At 43.5% G+C, this 12244-nt stretch overlaps 2 protein-coding genes across 13 annotated transcripts in view; both read left to right on the top strand.

The window, feature by feature from the left end:
- Window positions 1-699: 699 nt before the first annotated feature.
- Window positions 700-12244, top strand: part of UBOX5 (U-box domain containing 5) — a 34019-nt gene continuing 22474 nt past the window's right edge. For 6 of the 12 annotated variants that reach the window (XM_061209036.1, XM_061209047.1, XM_061209045.1 and 3 more), the window contains exons 1-3: window positions 700-805; window positions 2328-2435; window positions 5776-5879. The gene's annotated coding sequence lies outside the window, so the exon portion shown is untranslated. Of the gene's footprint in view, window positions 806-2327; window positions 2436-5775; window positions 5880-7153; window positions 7323-12244 lie in introns of those variants that run through there. The other 6 variants (XM_061209038.1, XM_061209037.1, XM_061209039.1 and 3 more) reach the window with 4 other exon arrangements.
- FASTKD5 (FAST kinase domains 5) lies at window positions 8427-11014 on the top strand. Its single transcript, XM_061209034.1, has one exon. It carries the CDS (start codon window positions 8460-8462, stop codon window positions 10902-10904), a length of 2445 nt encoding a protein of 814 aa, XP_061065017.1. The 5' UTR covers window positions 8427-8459; the 3' UTR covers window positions 10905-11014.

The following is a 12244-nucleotide window of genomic DNA, read 5'->3' as shown; positions in this document are numbered from 1 at the left end:
CTTGCAGTGAAGTGTCCTCCCTACATTGGCTTTGTCTCCCTGTCAAGACGGTGCCCTGGAGGGAGCACCATTTCTCAGGTCCCCTTCACAGCCCTTAGGATGGGTGGACCAGCAGCGAAGGCACGGATAAGGTGTGACCACCCTGATCACACTGATCGTCTCCAGTGCCCCCAGGGACGGCCGTCTGGGGCCAAGTCCTCCTGGAAGTCTCGAGAGTCTCTTCCATGCCTGGGTTGCCCATACCCACTCAGGTGGGAGCCCCCCTACTTGGGGAGGTGGAGGATCACCCTGGCTCATCTGCCAAAGCTCTGGCCTTTTCAGACCAGCTCCTCACATCCATTTCTCCTAACAGGCTCGTCTATCCATCACTAACTCTCCTCCTGAGAACGCTTTCTAGATATATCTCTATTATAAATGCATGATTACCTCATTGTGCAGATAAGAAACTTGGCTTAGAGAATTTACGTGACTTCGCCAAGGCCATAAAACCCTGAGTAGCGGTCTGAGATTCGAACCTGTATCTAGGCTATTAAGTGACTTCCAGAGCCGTCCATCCACAGCGGTGTTTTCCCTCCGCAGGTCCCGTCTCTGCAGCAACGTCTTCCTGTGGAAAACATTCTTGGAAAACGCTGACAGAGTCTTTTGAGCCTCGGCCGCACCCGTCACTCGCGCAGCATCCGGAAGTAGCGGGCAGTTGGCCGGAAGTGGAGCTGTGCGGCCCGGGTGTAGCTGGAGAAGTCGGCGAGGCGCGGCCACTCGCGGGAGTGGCGACTGGTGTTGCGGCGCCGGCGCTCGACAGGCTCAGGTGAGTAACGGCGGCCAGAGAGGAGGCCGCGGCGGCGCTGCCTGCCGAGCTGGGCTGCGCTTCCCGGCGCGGGCTGCGGGCACCTGTCCAAGGCCCGGCTCTAGGGAGAACCTCGGCGACCCGGAGTTCTGTGGCCTTTGGCAGGCTGCTTACCTGAACCTTGAGTTTTCCTCTGTGAGACGGAGATATAACAGTACTTGTTTCACAGGTCTGTTGTGAGAGCGTAGTGAGATATTCTGCCGCTTCTCTTATCACACTTCAATATGCATGCGATTCCCTGGAATCTGGAGGTTCGGATTCTGTAAGCCTGGGGTGGGGCCTGAGATTCTGCGTTTCTCACCAGTTTCCAGGTGAGGCTGATGCCGCTGCTCCGCAGGCCGCACTTTGAGCAGCAGGGCCCTGCGGCATTTTGCTTAGTACCTGGGACAGGTTGAGTCTTCAGTAAATATCAATACGATATATACCCTTTCCCCATTTTTTAACAGATAGTTTCTGGTTGCACAAGTCTAAGGGTGTTACTGATGTCCCCCTCCCTTTTTTTTTCTCCAGGGATAAGAAAAAGAATTGCCATTTCTCTTTCCGTACAAATCATGACACAGCTCTTCTTTCCTGACTCAGGGAGTTTTGGGGCCTCTCCATACCAGTTACGTTCATGGGCCTCCTCGGGTGATGCTTCATTGCCCACTCACTGGAGACCCTTGGACGGTGCTTCATCCTGTGGAGCTGGAGCCAAGTGCTTTAGCACCAACATGGCTAATGTTTTGTGCTTTAGTCATTTGTTGCTGCTGGAATCTGAATTTATGTTTTCTGCACTTTGCTCACACTTTGAATAGTAAGAATGGTCGCCTAGATTCTGTGACTCACTGCTCTGAATGGCCTTGGGCAAGCTCTGGGATGAATTTGCTTCTGCCTGGTAGACCAGAATAAAACCTAAAGACTCTGTGCTGCATAAGACAACTGAGAAAGTGAGGTTTTTGGCAGTTATGCACATCTAACTTGTCAGTATGATTTTCTTCCCCATTCATTGGTTTATTTTTCCTGGTCCCCAACAAAGCCTTGTCATTCATCATGCAAATAAATCAACTTTGATACCAAAGAATTCTGATGTTTCCCCTTCACTTGTCTGAAATACTATACTGTGCAGCCTTGCAAATCTAGGAAAACAGATAAAACCAAATGTTTGGTTGTGCTAACAGTGATAGGTACTTGGACTGTTTATTTGGAAATTTTTTCACATGATTGTGGGTGCAGGTAGTTTACATGTTGGGATTTTTGTCAATCCTCTCGTAGACTGCAGTGCCTAGAGAAAGTTCGTTTTTTGCTATTTTAATTCTCAGGACTACTCAACACGTTATTTGCTAAAAGAAAAATGGAGTTTGAAGTATCCATTTATTTGTGGTAATTTTATCAGGATATAAGTGGGTTAAATTTTTCTAGCAAAAGAATCAAATCAGAATTAAGGGATGAGATCCGGTAACTGGTAAATTGAATATGCTGAGGGTGTCATATACTTAATCTACAGTTAGCATGGCTGCCTTCCTCCGCCTGGCTCCCCTCCTCTAACTTCTGGACTGTAGTTTAAAACGAAGCTATTCAGCCTTGCTCAGACCTGTACCTGGAAGGTGGAAAGGTAAGATTTCTCACTCTTGTGAAATCACATCATTCAGGGTGGTTTGGACAGTGCCTTTCAGAACAGCCATGGTTGGTCCAGTGGTCTCTGAGGCTCCACTCTGGTTCTTTAGGACCCCTAAAGAGGATATGGAAAGGAGAGTATCCTTGGGGCACTTAACTAGGAAAGGGGTTTTGTGAAATGATGTCACATAAATTTGAACCTTTAGAGGAGGCATCGGGAGTTATTGATTGGGCATCTCATAGTGTTCTCTTTCCAGCTTTCTTATGGATTGTCTGGGAGCCCTTAAGTAAGGAGGAACTAACTCTCAGCTATATTTTTCTATATCTGGGCAAAACATTCTGGCCTCCTCTCCTTTGTAGTGCTTTTTCCCCCCACTCTTCTGCTTTATTGATTCTATATCTTCCTTGTGTTTCTTCCCTTTCCTTCTCCACAGTACTTAATACCCAGCTTCTGAAGTGGTTATATTTCAGATCTGTATACATAGATATGGTGTCTATACAGTTGTGCTAAAAGTTGCATGGTGAAAAAGTGAGTAGCTGCTGTTTGCCATTTGCTATTTCACTCTGCATGGCTCTAAGATTATTTATTTTGTCATCGTTCTGTTACTGGGCATCCACAGAGAAGTTCTACAGACAATAGGAAGTGCTTGTACTAGAAATAACTTTTCAGCATTTTCCTTGAGTATGTAGGTTGCTTTCTCTATTCACTGATTGTCTTTTTTCTTTTTATATATTTATTTTTATTTATTTATTTTGGCTGCACTGGGTCTTAGTTGCAGCACATGGGATCTTCGTTGTGGCATGCGGGATCTAGTTCCCCGACCAGGGATGGAACCTGGGCCCCCTGCATTGGCAGCATGGAGTCTTACCCACTGGACCACCAGAGAAGTCCCTGATTGTCTTCTTGAAGAACACTTCAATTTCCTGTTAGAACATGCATTTTGTAAATTTAAGTTTTTAAATTAAAAATACATGGCTTGGGGCTTCCCTGGTGGCGCAGTGGTTAAGAATCAGCCTGCCGATGCAGGGGACACGGGTTCGAGCCCTGCTCCGGGAAGATCCCGCATGCCGCGGAGCAGCCAAGCCCGTGTGCCACAACTATTGAGCCTGTGCTCTAGAGCCCGTGAGCCACAACTACTGAGCCCATGCGCCACAACTACTGAAGCCCACGTGCCTAGAGCCCGTGCTCTGCAACAAGAGAAGCCACCGCAGTGAGAAGCCCGCACACCACAACGAAGAGTAGCCCCCACTCGCCACAACTAAAAGAAAGCCCACGTGCAGCAACGAGGATCCAACGCAGCCAAAAATAAATAAATAAATTTATTAAGAAAAAAAAAATATATGTGGCTTATGTAGTTAAATTCCCTGGTGGCCCAGTGGTTAGGACTCTGCGCTTTCACTGCCAAGGGCACAGATTCAATCCCTGGTCCAGGAACTAAGATTCCACAAGCCATGCAGCGCCGCCAAAAAAAAAAAAAAAAGGCAAATAGTTTGACAGATCTTATAACACTAAAATTAATTCCCTTTCTTTTCTCCCTCCATTTTTGTTACCCAGAGGCACTTTTCAACTATTTGCCTGTTTCTTTTGGCATTCATTGGTGTATTTCTAAATAACATTTGTGTTTCTATTTCTTGATTTCTAGGATATATCTATGTCTATAAAATCTTTTGACTTCTTTGTTATGGACTTTGATGCTCTAGGTCTCTTGTATCACTACTCAGTTTTCTTCTACCCCACTTCCCCTCCCTTTAATGTCCCAACATAGGTTGCTCATAATTTTTGGTGAGGCAGATATTCAAGGTTTATATAAGTAAGATTATGTTATTATTGTTTACAGCTGAGTAAGGAGAGTAATATGATAACATTTTCTGTCTTGTACAACTTTTTTGTGTTGTTTGGAATTAATCATTTTTGTTGGTCCTCAGATTACCCGTCAGAAATGTAAATCTTCTCTCCTATGTAATATCCATCTCCTCCAGCATAAACTAGTTGCTCTTTGTGTCTGCTCACAGCTGTAGTCCTGGGATCTTCCTTCATCATTATCCTGGGGTTTCCCTTTACTTCCCTTCTATGTTGAACTTATGTACAAACTTCAATTATAGTTCTCTTTACCTTAATACTGGGGCATCTTGTAAACTCATTCCTTCATGTAGATTTTGGTCTTTGAGATCTTCTTTTTGTTCTTTTTATAAGTAGTATATACTAGTGATAGCTAGGATCTTAGACTATTAGAGGTATGAGGAGCTTTTGGGCTCACCTAGTTCTAGTCCTCTAGCTTCCTGGCACCTGGAAACCGTATAGATTGTTTGGGGTCCTCCCCACACCCCTGTCTGGAATCTGACTCCCCTTCTTGTCTCTCCAATACACTAGCAATGTGGGTTTTGGAATCAGATAATCTTTGATGTGATGTCAATCCCCATTCTGTTCCTTGGCTGTGTAATCTTCAGCAGGTTTCTTAATCTTGTGAAGACTCTTTTTCCTTATCAACAATATGGAGATAATAAAACTTACCTTACAGAAAAGTTGTAAGGATTGGAACTGATGCAGATAAAGCAGCTCATTCAAGGCTTGGCACAGTGGAGACCCTAAGACAATTGTGGCTCTTGTTATTTCCATCTTGGGACTTAGCTTGTATTTTTTTTTTTTTTTTGGCTGTGCCGCGCAGCATGTGGAATCTTAGTCCCCAGACCAGGGATCGAACCCACGCCCCCCTGCATTGGAAGCGTGAAGTCTTATCACTGGACCAGCAGGGAAGTCCCTTAGCCTGTATCAAAAAGAGCCACATCAAGTCAAAACACTGGATCTACACCAGTCAAACATTGATGTTCCACATGGTTCTTTTGTTCATTTCAGGACCACATACAGTAATCTCATTAAGTACTCTTGGGTAGTATTAATTACAGTAACTTAAATTATTTAATGTGCTTCTAAAATTATATTATTTATAAAAGTATTTGTTAAATTAATCCATGTACTCTTCTATTTAACAGTTTTAACCCCAATAAAAAGGGAAAAAAAGTTAATTTATCAAAAGTGTAGCAGAAAGTCTCCCAACAAAGAAGCTACATAGTTACTTTCCTTTTATATAAGTATTGGGTTGGCCAAAAAGTTCATTTGGGAAAACCCGAATGAACTTTTTGGCCAACCCAGTATATTTTAAGTGATGGCACTTGTTGTGTTCTGTTTGTTCCACTGACTATTTGTATGTACTTTTCCATGTGTTGATGCCTGACATACACGTATTCTGTAAATCACCCTCCTCCTTCTGGAGAGACATATGGGTTTTCAGTTTTTTGCTACTGTTAAAAAAAAAATTTTGTCTTTTTTTTTTTTTAAGTTATTTCTTCAGATCTAGTTCCCAAGATGAGAAGAAGGACTTTGAACAATTGCTTTAGTTGCACGTTGTGTTGAACTAAATTTAGATTCCAGGTTCCAAAACAGGTATTCTTTATTTATTTTTTTTTTAATATTTATTGATTTATTTATTTGGCTGCGTCAGGTCTCAGTTGCGGCATGCAGGACCTTTGTTGCGGCATGCGGGCATTGCGGAGTGCAGGCTTCTCTCTAGTTGTGGCACGCAGGCTCCAGAGTGCGCGGGCTCAGTAGTTGCGGCATGCGGGCTTAGTGGCCCTGCGGCATGTGGGATCTTAGTTCCCCGACCAGGGATCGAACCCACATCCCCTCCATTGGAAGGCGGATTCTTAACCACTGGACCACCAGGGAAGTCCTCTGAAACAGGTATTCTTAAAAGCCCTGTTCTGTCAGCTGAAAAGTTCCATTAATTGCTCTCTCCTTTGTTCCCACCATGCCTGTGCTGCAATATTAATTGAGATTCCTAGTGACTATTTTGAGGCATAAATCTTTAATTATCATCTAAGTGTTAAAGAAAAAATTATTTCAGTACTGTTTTTCTGATGTTTTCTAATTTTTAAAAAGTTGGCGGTATGCATTCATAGGAGTAAGCTAATGGTCTATAGCAAACTTTTTCTGTAAAGGGCCAGATAGTAAATATTTTATGCTTTGCAGGCCATATATTCTCTGCCAAAATTACTCAACTCTGCTCTTGTAGTGAGAAAGCAGCCATAGACAATATTTAACAAATGGCCTGGCTATGTTCCGATAAAATTTTACTTACAAAAACAGATGGAGGGCTGGATTTGGGCTCTGAGCCATAGTTTGCTAACACCTGATCTATAGCATCTGGACCCACAGATTGAAACATAGTGGGCAGAATGGTCCCCAGGCCACAGTAAGAAACCAAGCATATAAAGATTTGGCATGAGAGAATTCCGTTCTGGTTCACAAAGAAATTAGAGCATACATTTCTGCCATCCAGAGAAGCCTGTGTAGCTGGGCTACCTGAAAAAAGTTATTGGCCTGCCCTGCAGTCCTCTATTTCTTATGCTGTGGGCTCTGGAAGGAAGGGACTGACAGGGGAGTTGCTTAGGCATTTCAGAAAGTCATTCTGGCACCCTTAGAACCCTCATGGGATTTTCTGCAGCAAGAGCCCTGTCTGGTCCATATCTTGGCAGCTTAGGGCTCCCTGGGTGTTCTTTGTCAGGCCTTGGCATTTCTCAAGTGGAGGGAAAGACAATAAACATTGAAAGCAAGAGTACAGCAGAGTCATTTTCATAGCCTCTCATGGTTTCTACTATAGGAGAAAAATGGGACTTGTGCTGCTCACAGGCAGGATAATCAACACCTGACTCACTGGAAGCATTGCTAATCTGCCTCCTCCAGAGGAAAGCTGTGCTGCCCCCTTGTCAGCAGGGCAGTTGCATGAATTGGTGCTCCCTGAGCCCAGCTTTGAGATGCTCTTTGTGTCCCACCCATGAATTGACAGTGAGTAGGGCCTGAGCCTTCTGCCCTCCCCCACCAAAGTGGGTGAGTTTTTTTTTTAAATTTTTTTGGAGTATCGTTGCTTTACAATGCTGTGTTAGTTTCTGCTGTACAGCAAAGTGAATCAGTTATACATATACATATAGCCCCTCTTTTTTAGTTTTCCTTCCCATTTAGGTCACCACAGAGCACTGAGTAGAGTTCTCTGTGCTGTACAGTAGGTTCTCATTAGTTATCTATTTTATGCATAGTAGTGTATATATGTCAGTCTCAATCTCCCAATTCATCCCACCCCCCACCCTTGGTATCCATACATTTGTTCTCTACGTCTGTGTCTCTATTTCTTCTTTGCAGATAAGTTCATCTGTACCATTTTTTCTAGATTCCACATATAAGCTATATTATATGATATTTGTTTTTCTGACTTACTTCACTCTGTATGACCGTCTCTAGGTCTATCCACGTCTCTGCAAATGGCACAATTTCATTCCTTGTGAGTGAGTTTTTGAGTTTACTTCCCAAGTGCATGACTACTCTGCGATAGTGATTTAGACTGGAGAGGTCTGGAAGGAGGATAGGCATCTTCTAAGAGGTACAGGAGCAGCATTAGAACAACCAAATTCTGTAATCAAAAGGAGGAACAGGGAAGGTTATTGTGGGTATAATTAATTAAACTTTACCCCAGATCCCACTTTTTACTTTAGCTGTTAGTATGACAGCTTTTACCAACTTTCTTATTCTCCAATTATGCTCTTTATGTGTTGATATCAAAGAGGTGGAATAGATTGCTCACTTTTGTTCCCAGCTTTCTTTTTGGAAATCTGCCTGCCTCTTTCCTGTTGGATGTTAGTGGAACAGCTGTTTCTAAGCATAAAGGAAATCTGTCCAGAGGACAAAGGAAGTTCAGACTGAGGAGCAGTCCGAAGAACTGCCCAATAGTACCCTGGGTTTGGGGCTTTCCTGTGCCTTTATGCAAGGTACTTGGGGTTTATCCTTGATGTATGCTGTCTTGTGGTTTGGGCGTTCACCAGCATTGAACTTACTTGAGTGGACAGTGGTGTAGTTTTAATCCATTTTTTATAGTGTGTAAATTTTGGTATTATGATAGGTGGAAGCCACTTACTCTTCATCTACCCTTCTTTCAGTATCTGGCACCAATTCTGGCCCAGTCATTTGTGATCCATGGCTCTTGTGATATGCCGAAGATTTCCAGGCAGTTTCTGTGGAATGCCTTCCCATCCAGCTCTAATCAAGAACCATGTAAACAAGAAATTGCTTGGTCAAACCTGTGAGGACTGTGTTCTGACTGCCAAAATGATCAGTACTGACACCAGAATGGCAGCCACTCCCAAGCTGTTAAAACCTTTAGGATATCGAGCTTTTTGCAATCCTTTTACCTACAGTGCAACCCAAAGTGTGGCATGTTGGAATATGAGAAGCTGCACGTGGCGCAAAGGACAGGACTCTCCAGAAAACAGCCTCTGCCATCCTGCCAAGAAAGTTAACATTTGTAGCACCTCTGCTTCTGGGAGAATTCTGACAATTAGCAGTACCCTCCCCGGTTTGGAAGTCAGCAGGGCTTCTGCCTCTAAGGCCAGCACGTTGAAGCCGGGCTCACCCAGGGCCATGAGAGTTGATGAAGAGGATGTAGAAACTTTTGATTCCTTTGAAGACCCTCGAGTTTTCCTACAGCTAAGACCAGAATACCAGCTTCACAGCTATAACAGGTCTGAGACTTGTCAGCCCCTGTCTGTTTCAGAAGGTGAACTAATTTTGCACAAAGTCACAGTTTATCAAGATAATCTCCAGCCTCAAATTATTGCTGACTATTTTTGTAAGCTGAGCTCTTTGCCTGCAGAGCAGCATCCTGTTTTGCTGTCCAGTGCCAGCTTTGCTCTGCTCTGCCAGCTGAGTGTGAAAAACATAAATCTCTTTGATGCCCCAGATCTGATCAGTATTTTGAAAGCCTTTGTCAGTTTAGGAATTCCTCATTCCCATTCAATGCTAGATGTGTTTGAAACCAAATTTTGCCATAAGGTATGGGAGATGAGTCTGGATCAACTTCTCTTGGTGGCTGACCTCTGGCGGTACTTGGGCCGCAGAGTACCTCGGTTTTTAAAAATCTTTTTTAGTTATCTTAATTTGCACTGGAAAGAGCTATCCTTGTCCCAGCTGATTCACTTAATTTATATTATAGGTGAAAGTCGTCAGGCACCTCAGGACCTAATGAAAAAATTGGAGTCATTAATCCTCAAGTATATAGATTTGATCAATTTAGAGGAGGTTGGTACAATCTGTTTGGGGTTTTTTAAATCAAGTAGTAGTCTCTCTGAATTTGTCATGCGGAAAATGGGAGACCTGGCTTGTGCTGACGTGCAGCATCTGAGTAGTTATGCCTTAGTGAATATTCTTAAAATGTTCCGTTTCACTCATGTGGATCATGTAAATTTCATGAAGCAGTTTGGACAGATTGCTCCTCAGCGAATTCCTTCCCTGGGAGTTCAAGGTGTCATGCACCTGACTCTTGCCTGCTCGGCCTTACGCATCCTGGATGAAGGGGTAATGAATGCTGTGGCTGCTTCTTTGCCTCCTAGGGTAGCATACTGTCGAAGTAAAGATGTTGCCAAGATTCTGTGGTCATTTGGAACTCTGAATTATAAGCCACCCAATGCAGAAGAGTTTTATTCTAGCCTGATAAATGAGATTCACAGAAAGATGCCTGAGTTCAACCGATACCCAGAACACCTGCTCACCTGCCTGCTGGGCCTGGCATTTTCTGAGTACTTTCCAGTAGAGCTCATAGATTTCGCTTTGAGTCCAGGATTTGTCAGGTTAGCTCAGGAGAGAAGTAAGTTTGAGGTCACCAAGGAGCTGTATACTCTTGATGGTACAGTTGGCATTGAGTGTCCAGATTACAGAGGCAATCGTCTTAGTTCTCACCTTCAGCAAAAGGCATTGGAAATGCTGTGGAATTTAGCAAGGAAGGATATGAACTCAAAGCCTGAATTCCTAGAAGCTCTCTTTTTACTTGAGACCATGTTGGGTGGGCCCCAGTATGTCAAACACCATATGATTTTGCCTCATACCCGATCTTCTGATTTAGAGGTTCAGCTTGATGTTAACATGAAGCCATTACCATTTAACAGAGAAGCCACACCAACTGAAGATGTAGCCAAATTAAGGCTTAAGCATGTGGGAATCAGCCTCTCAGATGATTTGATGAATCAGCTACTAAAAGGGAAATCAAGAGGGCATTTGCAGGGGGAAACTGAGTCAGACAGTGGGCAGCAGCCCATGAAATTAGAGGAGGAGGCGGCCATACCTATGGGGAGCTCCCTTTGCAATACAGCAGACAGATTGGAGGCCATGGAGATGGCTGGCCTGTGCCCCCCGGCCTGCAGGCAGGCCCCACAAGTGAAGCTGGCTATTCAGTTGACAAACAAGAACCAGTATTGCTATGGTTCCAGGGATCTGCTTGGACTACATAATATGAAGAGGCGGCAGCTGAATCAGCTTGGGTACCATGTGGTGGAGTTATCTCACTGGGAATGGCTCCCGCTACTGAAACGAACTCGCTTAGAAAAGCTGGCCTTTCTCCATGAGAAAGTGTTCACCTCTGCTCTCTGAAGGGCTTTCAGGGTCATTTCTAGTCATAAATGCTGTAGATGTGCACTGTGCCAGGTGTTGTGAAACAGTTATAAAAGCCAGAATGTAGATTTGGTAATAAAATCATCTGTTGAGGAGACTTAGTTGTGTTCTTGTCTGTGGCAGATAGAAGCTAGCCTACGTTACTGTGAATTAATTGTAACCTGGTTCAGTTGTATAAGTTGCTGTTAATTTGTGCAGGTAAATAATAAACATCTTAAAATGTCTTATGGTCAAGTAACTCCTATCTCATTTTCCTTTCTGTTTACCGGCCTCATCTCATGGTTATTTTGAATTTTTAGGACAGAAGTGTAGTCAGGCATTGTCTAAAGCTCATTTTAAAAAAGTGGTTTTCTTATACTTCGTTTTAAATAAGAATCTTTTACAGCTTCACTTACATTTCACCATTTTTCCCCCATGCATGTTTTCTTCACACCCTCTAAAATTAAAGTCCTTTTCATTTTCGTTTAATTTGGTTGGTTGTCCTTAGTTGCTGGTTCTTCCTGTTTCAAAGAACCATTTCAGAACTAGCTTAATATCTTCCTCTTAGCCCCCTCGTCTGCATTTCTACTTCTCTTACATAATTCCTCCTCGCCCCACTCCCAAGGATATTTTCTCCTTAAATTTGGACCTAGAAGAGTAGAATTACATGAGTGCCTGTTGGGCCAGTGGTTCCCAAATCTGGTGACCAGGCAGAATGTTTTTCATGGCAAGTAGCTCTGACAAGAAGGAAATGTATTACTCCCATAATATGTAGTCTAGGGGGCTTCAGGTTTGTATTCGAGCCGCAAGCATAAGAAGATTATATATATGTAAGAAACAATACAGGTAACTTTTATAAACACTTGGGGTCTATGAGAATTTGTTTTAAAATGGACTCCTCCCACCATTATTTAGGTTCTTCTCAAAAGTCACTTCCCCATCCATGCTAACTAAAATTACCCCATTGGCCTTTGATCATGCTCTGTCACCTTCAGCTTCATTATCCTCATTGCATTCAGCAGTATCAGAAATTATTCTTTATTTACTTACTGGTTTCCCTGTTGGAAGGTAGCTCCTTGAGTTAACTTTGTCTAGAATTTATCTGCAGTGCCTAGAATGGGTCCTGGGACATAATAATGTTTAGTGAGTGTGGTCGGGGAATTTAGAGTGGTTGGGCATTGCTGGAGAGTTGGGGGTAGAAGGAAGGCAGAGGGTGGGGCTAGAGAGAGAGAGAGAATATCTGGGTCACAAGCCTTATGGCCTTGTTAAAGAGCCTAGGTTTACAGGGGCTAGAGTGCCTCTAAAGGGTCTAAGTCAGGGAGTAGTTGAGAGATTCATGT

This window comes from Eubalaena glacialis, chromosome 13 (genome assembly GCF_028564815.1).
Source record: "Eubalaena glacialis isolate mEubGla1 chromosome 13, mEubGla1.1.hap2.+ XY, whole genome shotgun sequence".
Classification (NCBI taxonomy): Eukaryota; Metazoa; Chordata; class Mammalia; order Artiodactyla; family Balaenidae; genus Eubalaena; species Eubalaena glacialis.
This window is presented reverse-complemented; position numbering and strand designations above follow the sequence as displayed.

Bases quoted from the DNA above. Each gene is read 5' to 3' on its own strand.
- FASTKD5 (XM_061209034.1), top strand. From the start codon at position 8,460: ATGGCTCTTGTGATATGCCGAAGATTTCCAGGCAGTTTCTGTGGAATG.